Source organism: Gobio gobio, assembly GCF_949357685.1.
Source record: "Gobio gobio genome assembly, chromosome: 6".
Lineage (NCBI taxonomy): Eukaryota > Metazoa > Chordata > Actinopteri > Cypriniformes > Gobionidae > Gobio > Gobio gobio.
In genome coordinates, this window is record NC_137102.1 from 12,945,517 (window position 1) to 12,964,999 (window position 19,483).

Below are 19,483 nucleotides of genomic sequence, written 5' to 3' on the forward strand. Positions count from 1 at the left end.
CAAGATGTCAGCGCCATATTCGTACCTCCGGCGGCTTCACTTTTCTTCAGGGGAAGAGAATGAAGTCGCGTTGTCCATTTTTTTTTTTACTGTCTATGGACGTGACGCACAGACTCCAATCCAGTGGAACAGAGCGGCAGAGACGTATCCTCCCGGCTCCAGCTCCACTCCGGGTTTTTATTTCTCACTCTTGGCACAATCCTGAGAGAAAGTCGCTCTGAGACAAACTGTGAAAAATCCCTGTGCTTATACACACAAAAAAACAAACACTGCTACCATTAGCTAGAACTAACCGCTGTATATTATGGAAGATAGGCGTCGAATAGAAGCAGTGTCTAAAAAAAATGGACGCTTCAAATTCAGAACCGTCTACATTTGATATAAAAGTTCAGTTTGTGGCATAAATACTTCAGAAACTGCTATGAAGGCTCAGTCATTGTCACGCGCTGAAGCTCTTGCAGGCTGTTAATGTTAACTGTGAATCTGCTGCCTTGATCAGACAAGGAGAACATGCTTGTGCATCATGCAAACCTAACGCATATCGGTTTGCACATTTCTGTCGCCCACTAAATCCGAGATTTTAGCAAACGGCCTTTCCGAAATTTTGCAAAGAAATAAAAGGTTGACTTCCTTAGAAGCAGACACTCCGCATATTATGTGTTCTAGGAGCTCACTTCGTGTCTTTTCCACCATTTCCCCACATTTGGAAACTGCTAGCTAGCCATCCAGTTTAGTAGACTACAGTAACGCAATGTGTAAAACTTGGGAAAACTTACCCGTGGCAAGTCGTTGCAAAGCCTTTGACGGTTTCCTTTCGCGCGTGCGAATTAAATGTGCGATGTTAACACTCGGCTGGACTAACGTTTTTAACTTCCATCCACTCCCTCGGCAGCGTAGAGGATTGATATCATTTTCCTTTTCATTCCGCACGAATCTTTTCAACTCGCCGAACTGCCATTTTCCAGCACAGCACGAAGCGGGGCAGGACTGCGTGAGAACTAATGAAAGCGCGACGGAAAATAGCGGAATTAGCCGAAAACGTCCGAAAGAGTAAACCTCGGTTAACACATGAAGCATTCCTCATTCTTGCGCTCCCTATTGCGCCATCCTGCTGTGGTTAGGCAAGGTAGTGTAAAAACCCGTTCATAAAAAATGTAGATCTACTAGTGATAAAAAAAAAAACATATCAAATTACGCTATTCGAAATGGGTACTAGTTTTGTAGTGGTGAGATATTTAACATTTTCAAAAGCAGCAGGTCAATGGTATTAAAAAACATTCTGATATATGTAACTCAGTAATATACAAGATTTGTTAAAACATTCATAAGTTTGGGGTCAGTAACTAAATTATATTGGGCAAGGATGCATTCAATTGACTAAAAAAAAAAAAGTGCTCTTCTAACTATTCATTAAAGAATCCTGAAAAATATTTTTTAACATATAAAAAAAAAAAAAAAAGTTAATTATATTGTTATATTTCACAAGAGAATATGTCTTGCTTTATTTTTGATCAAGTGCAGCTTGCTGAGCATAAGGAACTTCTTTCAAAAAACATGAAAAACCCCCAAACCTTTGAACAGTAGTGTATTTTGATCAATCTGGGAGGCAATAGATATACCACATGCCAGCAGGCGCTTTAGTAGAAAACCCATTCACAGTCACAACAGGAAAAAGCACTGAAACAACTGAAATATGATTATCAGCAATTATGTACACATTTAATCACTGTTAAATTCAAACTTTACAAATGCAGTTGAGGGTGAGTGGATTTAGTTGAGAGTCTAGGATCTTTTTGAGTCCCTTAAATCAGGTTGTGTAAATAACAAAACAAAGAAAAGGCTACACAGAACTTCTACTTAAAAAAAAGAACAGTACCATACCAAAAAAAATGACGGTAGTGTGTAAACTCGAGGAAATAGTGCCACATTAATCTGAGATACAGAAAAAGAGAAAGACAGACAAGTCAGACTGGGAGTGCAAGTTATATTTCACTAGTATCTGAACGTTGTCTTCTGTCTCTATAGTTCTGATTGAAGAATCAGGAAGCAATCCAGTTTAAGCAAACCAGTACACAGAAAGCTCATGTTACAAGTAACTGAATGATTTCTGCCATTTCTTTCCAAGCAAACAAGCAGATGACAACACTGCAGAAGGCTATCAGGCAGATTAAACCATGGCATTTATATAGGGAAGTCACAAAAACAAAGCCATATGGCTGTAGTGTGAATTCAAGAGAAAATACATTTCTACAAGTCAGACTACAAAACACAGAGACAGAAAGCCACCATTTGTTAAAGGTTACATAGGTCAAAGGATTTCAGTTGTACAACACTGCTACACCACCAACCGGATCCAAAATATTATAAATAAAAAGTTATCACCAAATTAGTATTCGTTTTTGGGGACACCAAATGGCATCCCAAACCTGTATGACTTTCTTCGGTGGAACACAAACATTTTGTTTCAATTTGTTCTTTCCAAGTAAAGAGTACAGGTACGCTCAGGTAAACATGACACACTACCGTGCCAACATTGGCTGAATGGCTTCTTAAAATTCATTATTTAGGTGCTGGGATATGACTGACAGAACAGAAGATTAATTTCTTGTACATCCAAGTTTGACAAAACGGCAGTCAACATATAACTAAATTTTGTCGACCAATTAGACATTGTGAGATGTGAGAATGAAAAAACCCAGTAATTGAACCTCAGCAGGACCACATATGTGCAAATTATCAGAAAGCGATCCTACTGTATGACCTATCTATTTCTGTCTCGTATAAAAGAAAATGTAATAAATAAAATCATTCAAAATCTACACTGTGCTACCAAGTAAAACTCATTTTATGGGATAGTCCACTCAAAAATTTTGTCATTTACTCACCCTCATGGCGTACCAAACCTGTATGGCTCTCTTCAGTGGAACACAAATATTTATTTTTCAAGAAAGTTTCAACCGTTTTTGGAAGTCAGTGGGGACAAAAACAACATTGAGACAATTTTACAAAGATCTCCCAGAGAACAAAGGAAATCATACAGGCTTGGAACAACATGAGGGCAAGTAAATGATAACAGAATAAAACAATTTGGGTAAACCATCCCTTTAAACAGTTTGGCAGGTGAATGACTTCTAACTTGTGAATAAATGAATAAAAGACCCCTGTCTTTTCTCTGAGTATGTTTCAAATGATCATGGAAGCACCCGTACATCTGAGTCTCACAGTTTTCTGGACATATCTAAGGCTAACACCCATCCTCTTGTTTCTTCTGTTCTTTTAGCTTGGATCCAAGCTCATCGGTCTTCCTCTCTGAAGCCTCGAAGCTTCCCCCAGCCTGCGTTGAGCTGATCCATTCCACTTTGAAACGTGGATGAGATGGCACTGGTGTAGATGTTGTGACCTCCTTGTCATCGGAGTCATCAAAGCTGACCTCTTGAACGGCTTCCTGCTTTTTAAATGAATCTCGTCTCTCAGACAAGTTTAGCTTCCTCATAACCACACCGCCGGAGTCCCTCACTCGTTGACCAGCCAGGTACAACCCTTGTCTAGCATGGTCACCAACACACACAAAACCTGAGGCAATGTCACTAGCTTGTGACTCAAGCCCGTCAGCCTCACACTGAGAAACCTCCACAGTGTGTCTTCGAGTGGAGAAGGCCTTTTTGTCTCCATGTTGGGCACCGGAGAGCCTCTCAGATGACTGAACCCTCTTCAGCAGTGGCGAACGGGGTGATTCTGCACTGCGGGGACACACCGTTTGTCTCACGATGGTCGGCGGGGACATCATCTTAGTATGAAAAGAGTGGAGGCTTTTAGGAACTCCAGCGAGGGAAGATGGAGAACACTGCGGAGACAGAGGCTGTGAGGAGGGATTGCAGGCGAGGGGAGAGGGGGGAATACTGTTGCTGGACTTGCAGCGGCCAGATTTGCTATAGCGAAGGCCAATCTTGGATCCCAAAACGTGAAGAGAACTTGGTCGACTTTGAGGGATGGGTGAATTTGGAGAGCTTGAGCAGGGTGAGGAACTCTGTGGAGAGTTTGAATCTGTGAAAAGAGTACAAGCAATGCCAATCAATCACATAATACTTGAAAAATGTCAATGATAAAGTTCTTTATTTTTATTTTTATTCATCAGTATATGAATGTAAAGACAATTTACAGTTTGGTGCTCTAATACTCCACCAATAAACTTTCCAACAGTGCAAAAATCGAATACATTTTAAATATAGCCTGCGCTATTTTTCAAAAGTTTGGCGTCTGTAAGATTTTTTTGTCTCTAATGCCCACCAAGGCAAGCCTGGCTCCACCCTCCAACGTACTTCCGCTCAATTTTCCTTTTCCTTCAGTACTCCGTCTGGGATTGCGGTATATTCTCTGGTTTTCTCCGATCAAATTTGAACCGTCCAATCAGCGAACAGAGGGAGTGGCTGAGAACGATGACGTTGATGTTGTGCGCTAATTTGAGATGACATACGTCATGACCAAACGTTGGTTATGGCAGACCCAGAGTGGCTCTGGGTAGATCCAATAGTTTTAAACTTCAACAGAGTTCCCACCTTCAAGGAAGTTAACGCTTGTCAATGGAGAGTGGCCAGACTCTCTGTACAAATGAAATGTACGAGAGTCTGGTAGGACCAGGCTACACCAAGGCTGCATTTATTTGATTAAGAAAAGTAAGTTACAATTATATTACTTTGAATATATTTTAAAATGTTATTTACTTCAGTGATGGCAAAGCTGAATTTTCAGCAGCCATTACACCAGTCTTCAGTGTCACATGATCTTTCAGAAATCATTCTGCTGATTTAGTGCTCAAGAAACATTTATTTTTCTTCTTCTTATAATTAGAAAATTATAAATGTCTGTACAGTCACTTAATTGACCTATCGGTAACCCCCGCCCACCTTAGTTACTGTTGCCAACTCAGACAAACAAACGGAGTTGCTATATTTATATTTTTGGACACAGAATGTAGCGTATATACCGTCCGAATGATGGCACAAACTCTCTCTCTCTCTCTAGCGCTCTCTCCGTGGCATTACCATTAACATCCAAAGCAAATTACACAAAAACACTCATACAACTAACAGTAAACAAACATGTACACAGAGCTTATGCCTTTTCGGGGGTGCAGTTAATAACGGGTAAACTTTGTATCTGCAAAACAACTCCCGATAAACTGCGTGCGAGCTCTCCCTTTCACTACCCGTAAATTATAATACCCATCAAAATAGGAGTCCTCCTTAGTAAGACAGATAATGTAGCCCTTAAACATATCTAAATGTATCTCACAGAAATATCAAATGTATACAAAAACAAATTAAACGATAAATCACAATAAAGTCTGTGACACCTCTCGTCGAGTAGCATTCAAGTGGGACTTAAATATATATAAAATGGGAATAAAATAAATTTGGTGAGAGATGAATTTGGAAGCGATGGTTTACAGATCTCAATGCAAACGGGAGAATCCTAATGTTATGCTCGTCACAATCGCTGATGACAACATCCAGGATCAACACTGTTCATGTAGCGCAGGGTAAGATCAAATTAATTTACAGTTTAATATGGAGAGGCACTGAAATGTAGACCTTAGTGTTTTTGACCTACACCGTTACATGAGAACAGTTAGTTATTTCGGTTTGTACGTTAGTAGGGACTTACTAACTTTAATAGTAACTTAATGAGAGTATGACAACCAGAAAATCCTCTCAGGATACCTGGAATCAATGTTACAGTACCTAAGGCATGAAGTTTTACCATTTTTGTAGCATAAACACCATCAAACCGATGAGAGCCGAATACTTCGGATTTTCCAATGTTTCTCTATGGCGCTGAAACCTAAAGATGTCCGAGTTCCGGTCCCAGCGCAACTGATACTCAACTGCCATTGGCTCATCTGCGTTCGATGGGAGGGGCTTACCGATAGGTCAATTAAGGCATCAATTAAAGGTGCTTTCACACTAGCAGTTTTGGTGCGCACCCGGTTGATGCAATCGTACTAAATCGCGGAAGTGAACCGCTATTAATGACATTAAAAAAAACGTGTGTTTGTGTGAGTTAACTCATTTTCCTGCCGAGCATGACTGATGTACTGAAAGCAGAAAATATCAATAAGCTGTAAATATAATTTCTGCCTTCAGCGTTCTTTAGAGCATTTGCAGTACATTTGCGGCAGATAGACGCAAGTGTCATTATGTACTTAAGCTTTGGTAACAAAACCAACGGTTCAAAAACAAAAATATAAAAGTGAGGCGAGCAACGCTATGCATTTTGTCACCTTCTCGCTCGCCGCCGTTACCAAGCAACGGGGTAAACAGCTGCTGCTTTGATGATGCAAATGCACCACGGTTCAGACCCAAATAATATAATATGAGCACAGTCCGGCAGGGGCAGGGGGAGGGGGAGCAATCGAACTCTGGTTCGGTCCTTGAACCAAGTGTGAAAGCACAATCAATGAAATATCCTTGCTGAATAAACACATTAATTTCTCGCTTTCTTTCTTAAACAGCACAAAACAGTTTAAAAATAGATTTTTCAAGGTAAAAAGTATTTTTGAACAAATATCCTGAATTTTTAATTCAAATATATAAAAGTTTTTGGGCAGTCACACCACATGACATTTTACAACCAGAATTATCCTTGCCTTGTCATAATGTCAAATTATTTTATATTTTAAGTGGCTTTGTCACAGTCATGAGGGTCTGCAGGGGTGCCCTCTATGATATCAGTGAGCAAGTTTTTCAAATATTAACGAGCAGTGAAGCAGTTTGTTAAAATCTCTCTCAAGAATTAAAAAAAAAATCATGCCAAACTAATTTTTTCAAGACCTTGACTCCTTGAATGAGGCAGGTTTTTTTTTAGGCGTAACTAATTACAAGCCGTAGCATATAAAGGCTGTATCTGACAGAGAGAGACAGACTGAGTCATACCACATGACAGGTCCGGAGCTGGGCTTCTGCACGGGGTGTTGGGCCCAGGAGACAGGCTCGGAGTTGGAGAGTCAGACAGGCTGTCGTTAGGAGAGTGCTGAAACCCCGCCGAGAAACTGCGACTGTTCTGAATCCCAGGACTGTGTTTGGGCAGCTTCTTCAAAAGGTTTCGCCGTTTGCTAGAAAAGTTATGATATAAAAGTTAGGCTTAAATTGGATTTTGGGTCCCAATGGGATGTAACAGGTTTAAAATGTTCCAGAAGACAGTACAAAACATCTTTCCAACCTGTCTTGACCCTCTTTCTTTTTGCTCTTTTTACTGCGTCGTGCCATTTTCCCCTTTGAGCTGGTCTTTCTCGCGGGACCAATTTTAATGGACGTATTCTCAAGAGGAGTCGTCTGCAGAGTCACTTTACTGCCACTCTACAAGGTGAAAATCAAGAACTCAAGAATCTATTCCCATCCTTTTTTTCAAAAGCATATGGGCCGCCTTCAATTTCAGATCTAATTGAGAATCTCACCTTCAGCAGAAGCTCCACCACTTCCGTGTGCACCAGACCCTGGATACACTCTCCATTCACATGAGTGATGAGGTCACCAGCCCTCAGTCCAGCTTCGTGAGCAGGGCTGCCATCTTCAACGCTCTAGATAAACGGTCACATATAAAAGCACATTTAAATGGGTCAAACTAATAAAATCTTTATACACTGGGTTCTCAATATGGTTAACCACAGTGATGCACCAAAAAAAAATTTTTTTACCGAAACCAAAATTAGTTTTGGTCACACTTTATATTAGGTGGCCTTAACTACTATGTTCTTACATAAAAAATAAGTACGTTGCACTATTGTGTTCAAATTGCAACACTTTTTCTGCTACTGAGGTGGGAAGGTTAGGGACGGGTTTAGTTTAGTATGGGTTGGTTTAAAGGTGGGTTAAGGTCTAAGGGAAGGGTCAACAGTGTAATTATAGATGTCATTTCAGGCAGGTATTTTTATTAAATATAAGTACAATGTAAAAGCATATATGTTCACAATAAGTGCATTGTAATAAATTATTCATTTAAATGTTAGTACATAGTAGTTAAAGCCACTTAATATAAAGTGGGACCATCAACTGAAAAGGTATTTATATCAACTTTTAATGATATATTCATTTGTTTTGATATAAACATTGAAATGGTAGCTGTTGTTTTCATGACAGATTTCTTCAAACATACATTAAATAATAAAATACATCAGATCAAGTAAAAATTAGGGCTGTCAAGCGAATACAAATTTTAATCTAATTAATTACACAATGTGGCGATTAATTAATCAAATTAAATCGCAAATTAATCACACATCAAATTTGGCTGACAAATTACTCCCAAGAGATCATTTAAAGTCATTATTGTGTAAAAAAGCAAATAGACATTACAAAAAGTAGCTTCAGAAAGAAATATTTTTGGGTGAACTACACCTTTAATATTTGTTTTTATTAATATATGAAATTATACTCTAAAGAAACTGCCAGTAGGTGGCGGTAAATGTCTAATTGAGTCATTCATTCGATTCGTTCATTCAGGAGTAAAGTAAATGGTTCTCTTTATGAAAATGGTAAATGGTTCTCTTTATGGTCCATTGAATCATTGGTTCACCTGATTCGTTCAAAACGCAGATTCAGAAATGAAACGCCACAGTGTATTGCTCGGAATCGGAGATGAACAGTTCTGCTTTGTCTTTATATTTTCGTTGGCAAAACAGACTATAAACAACACAATGTTTCGAGACTGCCTGAAGGAGGTGGTCTGAGTTCGGTTGCGCAACGTGATTGTGAAAGCAACACGGGTGCGCAAGAAAAGTAACCTGCGCATTTGCGTTTTATCAGATGACGATGTATTTAATTAAATAAAACAAATGTAAGGGATGATAGTGTTGATGATTTATCTTGGATACGAGCGAGAGTGAGTCTGCAGTGTATTCGCGCATATCACCAGCAGGACAAATCGTGCTCTGACGTGGACCACAACAAACGTGCTCAGTAACCTATAAAAGCTTCCTCACACAGTGAGTTCATCATATGCATCATATTCTTCATCAATCAATTGCAGTGTTGGGGGTAACGCATTACAAGTAACTTGAGTAACGTAATAATATTACTTTTTCCAAGTAACTAGTAAAGTAACGCAATAATTTTCAAATTTACAACAAAATATCTGAGTTACTTTTTCAAAAAAGTAACGCAAGTTACTTTTTCACATTAATTTGACTGACAGCTCTCCTGTCCCCATGTTGAGAAAAATAAGTGCAGAGGTGTTGTGTGTAAACATGATGGTTATCTGTAGTTCTTCATTTATTTATCTCACTTGCACAGTAAAGATTCTGTACTCCTCAAAATGAATAAAATCAGTCAAATGCAAAATCAGAGTACTATGCAAACCTCCAATAATTAAATGTTAAATAAAACAACAATTTTTATGCATAATCTACCTTTATATGTAATTTACCAATGTCTTGCTGCTGACCATTGATGATGAAAATTACTAGATTTTTTGGTTTTATTGGTAAAACTTTTTTCTCCTGCATCCTATTCTACCGTTATCCAGAATGGCAGCACAGCAGAGCTGCGCCCTCTACTGTTCATGCATGAATTAGCATTTTTACCTCAGCCTGGGGCTTATTATTTCAATTTTGGTATAAAGAGGTCTTTACCGTTGCACAAAAATATAACTTTTGTGTTATAAACAAAAACAAGCCCAGCCCAGGTGAGAAAAAGTAACGCAAAAGTAACGTAACGCATTACTTTTCTTAAAAAGTAACTAAGTAACTCAATTAGTTACTTTTTAAGGGAGTAACGCAATATTGTAATGCATTACTTTTCAAAGTAACTTTCCCCAACACTGATCAATTGTATGAAATGTTAGATGACCTAAGCAGGTCTGGGGCGGGGCAAGTGCGTTAAATGCGTTAATAATTTTAACCGTTATTTTTTACTGTAACTAAATCTAATTAACGCGTTAAAATTAAAAATTAAAATTACAGAATTAAAATGTAATAATGGTGTGTATATTTAGCAAAATGTTGTTTTACAAGTTGTTTTACTGGCATCTTTCCGCTGATGAAACACTGATGAAGCATTAACGTGAGACATGATGCATTTCAGCAAGTTGCACGGTTTCTTTCTACATACCTTCTGATGTTTATTTATATTTATTTTGTGCTATAACTAGTCGAAAAGTAATTTACTGTGATTACTGCATGGAAGGTAGGCACTACAAAATGAAGATTAAAAAAGGCAAAATGATATTGTTAACCCAGCCCTACTGTCCATGCAGCTAATTTTTTATTGTTGTAGGTTAAGCCCGCCCACCGACTCTATACACGATGTGATTGGCCTGACCAGAGTTTGTTTTTTTCAGCTTGCGAGCCAACGGAGAGTTGCTAGACTACCCTGGCTGCAAGTTAGATTTAGATAGACTTCTGCGTCTAGATTTCTAGGCTACCTCCCAAATAGTTTCGGTTAAAATTTTGTATTAATTTGCAGTGGAATATTTTGGGTTGCCAAATTGTTAATGGAATAAAACGGAATGATTCACACTACATTCGTAATACCTACCCAGACCATGTGGTGCACTGTGTAGACATCTGTGTCGCCCATGTAGACCCGAATGGCACGGAGTGCAAAGCCATACTTCCTCCCAGAGCTGTGGATGACCACAGGAGGACGAAGACTGCTTGCGCTGAGAGAGAGGTCACGGTTGGGGGAAGAGTCCCGAGATGAAGGGTTGGATGAGAGGGAGTGTGTAGACATGGGGCTTGTCTGGAGTCCACCAGGGATGTCATCTATGCAGATAAAGGATCATATATAAATGAAGTGCCTCAGCAATATTCACATTATTGTACTAAATATCTAAAACAGTTTATGTTTGTCAAGTAATGTTTCGCTTTCATCTTCGTCAATAAGCTCTCTGTTCCTCTCAACTGTTCATTGTTCTCTTGAAACCACCTGCTTCACTTGTTTATTGTTTTAGTCACATGAATTTCAGTTGCCTTCAATGTGATGGTATCACATGATGGTACATGCTGCCTGTACCTGCTGTGACGATGAGGGAAAGGCCAGACACGGATGCAGACTTGGGGACTTTGCATGTAAATGGTGATCGTGGCTTCTCGGGGGTCTCCTGCTGGAGTCCGAGGCGACGTGGACCCTTGTGGTCCCTGCGATTAGTAGGTCTTGTTCCAGTGGAATTGCTGCGCAGACGAATTCGCTGGAGATTTGAGACAAGACCTTCTAAAAAGGAAACAAATATACAAGAAAACTGTAAATTGAGATGACAAAGACTGACCAATTCACAAGCCGCCCTTTAATTTAACATAATGTTAGATTAAAATATGCATTAAAAAATGTTACCCTCATCTTCAGGAAAGGCAAAGTGTGGCATGGCTTCCAGGCTCTGAGTACTGTTTAAAATAAGAGGACTACTGCCCCTGTCAGGCTGAGATGAACTGGATGATGCTCTCGGCCTTGGACTGAGTGAGAAGAGATATAACAAACTTTGATTTTAAGCAATTAAACAGGATTTATAAAATGAATACCTAAAAATATGTAAAAAAAAAAAAAAAAAAAAAATAAAAAAAGTATGAGTGATTCACTAAATCCTTTGGAACACATTTTATTGCTTGTAAAAAAAACAAAAAAAAAACATGCATATCACATTTCAGATATCAGTATATCATCACCAGTGTTATAATTTTTACTAATATTTTGAATAAGCTTTTATATTTTCAGTATTCACAGTAATCTTAGTTAAATTTTTAGTAATTTTGTTACTGTGGTTTTGATATTTCTATTAATTATATATAATGTATATATATATTTCTAAATATTTAAAACATTTATTTTCAGTTAGCTGTCAAATGTCACATTTCTTGTTTAGTTTTTCCATCTACTATTTATATTTTATTTTCATTAACAATAAATGTTGCATGTGAAGTTAGTTTAGTTATCAAGGTGTAGATTAAAACTTTTTTGCATTTTTGATTAAATTCTGTCGAGAAAAAGAGACATTAAAATTTGTAGTTGTAATTATTTGATCTTCTAATTCCATTGTGATAACTGAACCTGAAGTAGAGCGCATTGCATTGTTAGTATTATAGTATTCCTTTCTTATAGCAAGCTCATTCAGGTACTCTATGCATACCCAATATGTCTGCAACATACAACCCCAAATCAGAAAAAGTTGGGACAGTATGGAAAACGCAAAAAAAAAAAAAAAAAGAAGTGATTTCTGAATTTACTTTGACTTGTATTTCATTGCAGACAATATGAACACAAAATATTTAATGTTTTGTCTGGTCAACTTCATGTCATTTGTAAATATGCATCCTTTCCTGTCATTCAGACCTGCAACACATTTAAAAAAAAGTTGGGACAGTAAAGCATTTACCACTTTGTAATGTTGCCATTCCTTTTCACAACACTTAAAAAGACGTTTAGGGACTGAAGACACCAAGTGATGAAGTGTTTCAAGTGTAATTTTGTCCCATTCTTCCTGCAAACAAGTCTTAAGGTGGGCAACAGTACGGGGTCTTCGTTGTCGCATTTTGCGCTTCAAAATGCGCCACACATTCTCTATTGGAGACAGGTCGGGACTGCAGGCCGGCCAGTCAAGTACCCGTACCCTCTTCCTCCGCAGCCAGGACTTTGTAATGTGTGCAGAATGTGGTTTTGCATTGTTTTGTTGAAATATGCATGGACGTCCCTGGAAAAGACGTCTTCTTGAAGGCAGCATATTATGCTCCAAAATCTCTATGTACTTTTCAGCATTAATGGTGCCTTCACAGAAGTGCAAGTTACCTTTGCCAAGGGCACTGACACAACCCCATACCATGACAGACCCTGGCTTTTGGACTTGTTGCTGGTAACAGTCTGGATGATCCTTTTCTTCTTTGGTCCGGAGCACACGGCGTCCATTCCTCCCAAAAAATACCTGAAATACTGATTCATCTGACCACAGTACACGTTTCCACTGTGTGATGGTCCATCCCAGATGCCTCTGAGCCCAGAGAAGTCGACGGCGCTTCTGGACACTGTTAACATAGGGCTTCCTTTTGGCACAGTACAGTTTTAACTGGCATTTGTGGATGTAACTACGTATTGTGGCACTTGACAAAGGTTTGCCAAAGTAGTCCTGAGCCCATGTGGTGATATCGCTTATAGATGAATGACGATTCTTGATGCAGTGCCGCCTGAGGGATCGGAGATCACGGTTGTTCAGCTTAGGCTTGTGCCCTCGTCCTTTACGCACTGAAATTCCTCCAGATTCCTTGAATCTTTTAATTATGTTATGCACTGTTGAATGTGAAATATCCAAATCTCTTCCTATCTTTCTTTGAGGAACATTGTTTTTAAATATTTCAATAATTTTCTCACGTATTTGTTGGCAAACTGGCGATCCTCGGCCCATCTTTGCTCCTAAAGGATTAGACCTTTCTTGGATGCTGCTTTTGTACCAAATCATAATTACAATCACCTGTTGACATCACCTGTTTCAAATCACATCAGCCATTTTACCTCATTACTAGCCCTAAATTGCCCCTGTCCCAACTTTTTTGAAATGTGTTGCAGGTCTGAATGACAGGAAAGGATGCATATTTACAAATGACATGAAGTTGACCAGACAAAACATGAAATATTTTTTGTTCATATTGTCTGCAATGAAATACAAGTCAAAGTAAATTTAGAAATCACTTCTTTTTTTTTTTTTGCGTTTTCCATACTGTCCCAACCTTTTCTGATTTGGGGTTGTACAAAAAATACACTGCAGAAATAGTAAGTTGTGTGTTAGTTAGCTATTCCATACACAGCCTTGTGCTCACCTCCACCTGTGGGCATCCAGCTTCCTGTCGCTACTCGCAAGCTGTCTGGGGGTTTCTACTGGAGACAGCGCTGAATGACCATCCCACCGGTCCTCCTTCTCCTCACTGCAGCTCCGGTCAGAGGAGGACAGGCTCAAGTTAGAGGGAGAAGCCAGCTGCTCGGAGCTACTGTACACCTGATTCACGTGACAAAAAAAAGTTATAATCTGCTCCTTAATGTGTGACAGGCATCACTGGAAGATAAAGTTGTGCACATTCAGCTATGTCACCTTGCTGAAGCGATGCGAGCAGGAAGAGAACTTGATCTCCTGATAAGATTCATCATCGTTTGTCTCATCGTCCTCCTCAGAGTGGTTGTAACGGTCTGAGCGTGCTGGACAGCAGATGAACAGAAACTTTAGTTGCATCTATATTATATTTATGATTCAGCAGATGTCATAGAGCAAGGGAGCCACCTACTGTCAAAGTAGCTTGTGTCGTCATCAGTTTCAAGCTGTGGAATGAACTCTGCTTTCTGCCTTAGCAGTCCACTCCAGTCCAGACCCTGGAAGAAGACGTGATGTTTGACCTCTCCTGCCCCTCCTGTAGGTTATTTCACACATGATTCAACGCTGGCTACATTATGGTAGCTTTTTAAGTTTATTAACTTATCAGTGTTGTTATTGTTAACTAAAACTGTGTTGTTAACTGAAACAAATGTAAAATAAAACATAATTATTAAGATTAAAAAACTCAAATTTATTTAATTTATTTGCCAAGGCAACATTTCTAGTTTAATTTCATTATAAGTTGAAGTAATATTAAAACAAAAAATATATAAAGCTAAATAGAAGTATTTTGTTTAAAAAAATAAATATATAAACCAGGGATTAAAAACAGAAAAAATATATCAATCTGTTCACTCCGAGCAGAATCGATATTATAGCGTTTCCGTTTTTGCGTTCCTCAATAAACATTACTGTTCCAAAAACGGTTTGATATGAAAAAAATACCGGTTAATAGCGTTATTTTAATTTAGCCTATACTTTAAACAAATATGTATAAATAGTCTTATTTTCACTCAATAATAATATAACGCATGGTAATTAAACTTGAATATTTATTTCATAATATTTTTAAAACCAGAAATACATGCATTAATTACAAAGCATAAACAGCGGACCTGTTTTAATGGAGCGTTAGACAATCTAAAGTGGCCCTCTAATGCCGAATTATTTTCAGAAGAGTGATAACATTCTTTGTACATAACTTTTTTTTCAACACGACTTGTTTTAAAAAATTGCATGAATAAAGAATAAATAAACTGGATAACCATTGCTCTTTTAATGCACCGTCAACTGCTAATTTCAAAGCAAACACTGCGCAACACGTCCTTGCATCACATAATCAAATTCAGTCAGCTAATAAAGCTTGATCATTTAATGCAATCTAACACACCATTTAATACGAAGCATCAACCGTCTATATAGAAAACATTGACCTGTCCTGTATTGGCAATCTGAAAGACTATAGGAAAAATGTTTGATAGATGCTAGTAACCTACTTGGATAGGCTTAAACGGAATCCATAAACTAGCCTAAATCAGACTATTTGAGCTTAAAGTCCATACTGCTTATTTAAACGTTCGAAAAGAATGTCCTCCAATACCTGCACATTTCAAAGTAGACCTCAGCGGGGAAAGAAATGTACTTGAGGCATGAAAATGCGCGCTCTACACTGACTTGCGTACCGGTAGATTCATAGATGACTGGTGCGTGGGCATTTCACTCACGCTTGATAAGTCAACGTCACATGCCGTACTACTCAATTCATGATTAGTCACTGCCAAATTAAAATATTAAAGAGAACGATAAAATAACGTTATTAACCGGTTAATGGTCATTTCAAATTAACGTTTCTGTTCAGAACGATTCAAATTGATTTTATTTCGTTTCCGTTTTTGTTCCTCTAAAAATTTTGTTCGTTTCCGGTTTTCGTTTTCGTTCCTTGAACCGGTTCAGAGCCCTGATATAAACTAATAAAAATTACAAAAGCAATCAACAAAATAACCTAAACTTAAAAATTAAACAAGAATTAAAAAATATAAAAATAAAAGAACATTTAAAATATGAATATATACTATAGTAGTATATAAATAATATTAAAATAACACTGATAAAAAGGCATTTTTCAGGGCTAAACAGGCAAAACACCAACCTGTTCCCAAGCGCTCCATGGGACTTTGTCTCAGCAGTTTTATGATTAGGTCTTGAGACTCAGCAGTCAATGCATCATCACCCTCTGGCCATTCAATTTCATCTATGTAGTGACAGGGATACAGATGCAAGGAAGTTACATTACGTACTGGCCCAAGTCAAAAGTGCCCCTCCCCAAGTTATGATATTCTGATCCCTAGATAAGGCTCTTCTGCAATGTAGGCAAATGGGAGATTTTCCCACTCGTTCAATCATCCAATAGGCAGAAATCCTATCAATCATAATTTAATACTCAGGGGTTAGGGCTTCATCCTTACCACTGACCACCTGGCCAAAGAGCTCTTCTGGTGTGTCTCCAAAGAACGGCACACAGCCCACCAGGAACTCGTACAGGATAATGCCCATGGCCCACCAATCCACAGGTTTCCCATAACCTTGCCTCAGGATCACCTCTGGTGCAATATACTCTGGAGTGCCACAGACCTAGAAAACAGAGGGAAATGTTGTCATCCTTTTTTTTTCTGCCGTGAAACACAAAAGGAGATTGGTAAAGGAAAATGAAACAAAAGGGAGTGGTCATTTTCACAGGTACCACAACAGTAAATAAATACCATAAAAGTGGTCCATACAACTCATGGGCTATGTGTTTTTGGTTGTCAGGGCAAGACAACCCTGCACAGCTTCCCAAAGAACCCAGCGTTAAGGGGACAGTGGATGGAGTTTGTTTTTCCAGAGCAGCAACGCAGTTGTGCAAGTGTTTTTGTTTGTTCCCTGAATTTCGGCGACGATGGTTTATGAACAAGCCCCAGTTCAACTCCGGATTTGTAGCTCGTCTAATGCTGAAAGATGGAGCGCTCCCAGGGATTAAGGTTCATGGTCGTGACTCGTGTGTTGGAAGCAGGTGGTGAGTAAAACTGCTTCAAATGTCTTTGTGTTGTTAACTATCGACTCGTTCATTCTAATGCGCCACTATTCCATTGTTTTTCTATGTAAACACGCACTAGTCTGACGTACTGCAGAACCGCTCCGCTTGCTGCTGCTGCTAAATTTAAATCGCATACAATAGTCCATAAACCAAATTATGCCCTCATAAACCACGAGTAAACACACACAAATGTTGCAAAACTCGCGCATGTATATTTACAGTTAGTTACAGTGCTTCTCCTGTTCAATTTCAGCCTCTAGATCTGATTCTGGATCATATAAGTATGGCTAAATCTGATTTGTCTCCATAGTTTATTTAGGATAAAGTTTTTTTTCCACGTTTAAGGAGGTCACAGCTTTCAGACGCTCTCAACACAATAGCTGCGCACGCTCGTGATTCTTTAGCTCCGACCACACGATACGCCTCCAGCCGCACATTTTTTTCCAGAAAGACTCAGTACAGCCTATCTTTCTTTTATAAATATAATAAAACTAAAGACTTTTCGGAGACATGAAGGATGCAATACTACTCTATAGGCACTCAAGATTGACATGAGATTGACTGAAACTGAGTGTTTCACCCCCCCTTTAAAAAAATCTTTTAATGTGAACACTTGAAACTAGTAACATTTCAAAACTGCATGTAGACTGACCTGTTTATCAATGAACTCTCGTGTGTCTTTCTCCATGTGCTCCTCATACAGGTTTGTGGTCATGTTCATTAAACCGATTTTAGACAAACCAAAGTCAGTCAGTTTAATGTGCCCCATTGATGTAATTAGTAGGCTGAAGACAAAACAAACAGTGTGAATGCAATATTCTCAGGATGTGGAGTCATGCGTAACTGCAGGATTGCATCAGAGCAGCTCTTACTTGTCAGGTTTGAGATCCCTGTGCACGATGCCATAATTATGAAGATACTCTAGTGCTAGAACTGTCTCTGCAAAGTACATTCTGGTCATGTCCACCGGCAAGGGACCCATATTCTTCAGCAAATTTGCACAGTCTCCACCTGCAAAGATAATTTCATCATAAAGCATTACAGCTGCAGACTCAGATAGTACATGTGTGTGTGTCATTAGATTAGACCAAGAAAAACAATGCATCACTCTTCTGACTCACCCTCCACATACTCCATGACCATGCAGAGGTGCCGTCTTGTCTCAAAGGAACAGAACATGCTGACCACAAAAGGGTTCTCTGCAAACGTCAGAATGTCTCGTTCCACAAACACTTGCTGGATCTGGTTCCTCAGGATCAAGTTCTGCCGGTTGATCTTCTTCATGGCAAAACGCTGCCGTGTCCCACGGTGTCTTACCAGGTACACAGCCCTGCGAGTCAACGCTCAAATCAGAATCAAAGCTAATTGATATTCTTAAGGCTGGAACACACTACACAACTTTTAAAATCTCAACACATTTAAAATCAGACACTTCTTGATTTTGTAATGGTTGTAGATAACATTTTTACAAACTGTTAACAAAATGTTAATGTTTGCTCTGAGACCATGACAAATGAAAACAATGTGATCTAAAATCAGTCTAATCTACTCCAACTAGGGCTGGGCGATAAAACGATAACGATATGTATCGCGATAGACACGTCATCGATATCAATAAAAAATGCGTTCGATAAAACCTTCGATCATTTATTTTCCCTTCTCCTTCGAAGAAACCAGAGGTTGCGAAGCAAGTTTGGTTGCATGAACAAAGGCACTCATTCTCTGGTAACCAAGCAACGTAGGGAGTGACAGGCTAACTGCCAGTCATGTAACTGTATCATGTTTGGTTGCGCCATATATCGTCGTCTCGTGTTGGATTAATTCTTCAGTAACAGAACCGGCATGGAGTGACCAGTGGAAAATGAGTGCCGCAGCGAGCGAGGAAGTTTTCCTGACTTATCAACAATAAGTCAGCTCGCCAGTATGGCAGTTTTGTGGATTTTAAAAGTCTGACCATAGTCAGACCAATGTCGTCTGCAAATTATGCAAGACTGTCATCCCCACCAAGACTGGTAATACCACTAGGGCTGTAATCAGCCAAATAAAATCTTGGTCGACTGAAGTCCTGAAATTTTCGACTAAAAATCACGTTAGGAAAAAAAAACGTTAAATTAATTAGTTGCGCACTGTGCGCAGTACTTGGTGGCCTTGTGTCTGCCTACATTAATTATAAATAAACATAAAAAACTAGTTGGCTATTTGCAGTATATTAAATTGTTTTTGACATTTTTATTTTGGGCTGAAATGAGTCTGACACACGAGTCTGTCGGCTCTGACAGTGTTGCATCACGTGCACCTGCGCAATATCATAGCCTATGATTTCCGAAAATATAGTACTATGTTGTCGACTAGTGATATCATCACAAGAACTTTTGAGGAATATGCAACATAATTTAGACAATTCTTTTTGTCATATTTATTATAATAACTGACAGACACTATCATTTCAGCCGCTCTGTGCAGCTTGAACATAGGATCCGCTCAGCTTTGCGGCTGAGACACAAATAGACTATTAACTTAAAGCTTTTACTCTTAAACACAAAAGGCACGTCCACTTTAATAAAAAAGGAA

General features: G+C 38.8%; 2 protein-coding genes across 4 annotated transcripts in view; both read right to left on the reverse strand.

Moving 5' to 3' along the window:
• pik3r2 (phosphoinositide-3-kinase, regulatory subunit 2 (beta)) overlaps nucleotides 1–1,115 on the reverse strand; it is a 47,418-nt gene extending 46,303 nt beyond the window's left edge. For both annotated transcript variants that reach the window (XM_079820206.1, XM_079820205.1), the window contains exon 1: nucleotides 777–1,115. The gene's annotated coding sequence lies outside the window, so the exon portion shown is untranslated. The remainder of the gene's footprint in view (nucleotides 1–776) is intronic.
• Nucleotides 1,116–1,480: 365 nt separating this feature from the next.
• mast3a (microtubule associated serine/threonine kinase 3a) overlaps nucleotides 1,481–19,483 on the reverse strand; it is a 32,772-nt gene continuing 14,769 nt past the window's right edge. The window contains exons 12-26 of one of the 2 annotated variants that reach the window (XM_079820208.1): nucleotides 18,034–18,242; nucleotides 17,785–17,923; nucleotides 17,565–17,697; nucleotides 16,305–16,470; nucleotides 15,989–16,090; nucleotides 14,252–14,374; nucleotides 14,062–14,165; nucleotides 13,793–13,968; nucleotides 11,325–11,443; nucleotides 11,007–11,204; nucleotides 10,530–10,756; nucleotides 7,454–7,576; nucleotides 7,219–7,355; nucleotides 6,933–7,111; nucleotides 1,481–4,044 (exon numbers count right to left, since the gene is read on the reverse strand). In XM_079820208.1, coding sequence (XP_079676334.1) covers nucleotides 3,245–4,044; nucleotides 6,933–7,111; nucleotides 7,219–7,355; nucleotides 7,454–7,576; nucleotides 10,530–10,756; nucleotides 11,007–11,204; nucleotides 11,325–11,443; nucleotides 13,793–13,968; nucleotides 14,062–14,165; nucleotides 14,252–14,374; nucleotides 15,989–16,090; nucleotides 16,305–16,470; nucleotides 17,565–17,697; nucleotides 17,785–17,923; nucleotides 18,034–18,242 — 2,935 coding nt within the window. In that variant the 3' untranslated portion in view covers nucleotides 1,481–3,244. The remainder of the gene's footprint in view (nucleotides 4,045–6,932; nucleotides 7,112–7,218; nucleotides 7,356–7,453; nucleotides 7,577–10,529; nucleotides 10,757–11,006; nucleotides 11,205–11,324; nucleotides 11,444–13,792; nucleotides 13,969–14,061; nucleotides 14,166–14,251; nucleotides 14,375–15,988; nucleotides 16,091–16,304; nucleotides 16,471–17,564; nucleotides 17,698–17,784; nucleotides 17,924–18,033; nucleotides 18,243–19,483) is intronic. The other variant, XM_079820209.1, reaches the window with a different exon arrangement.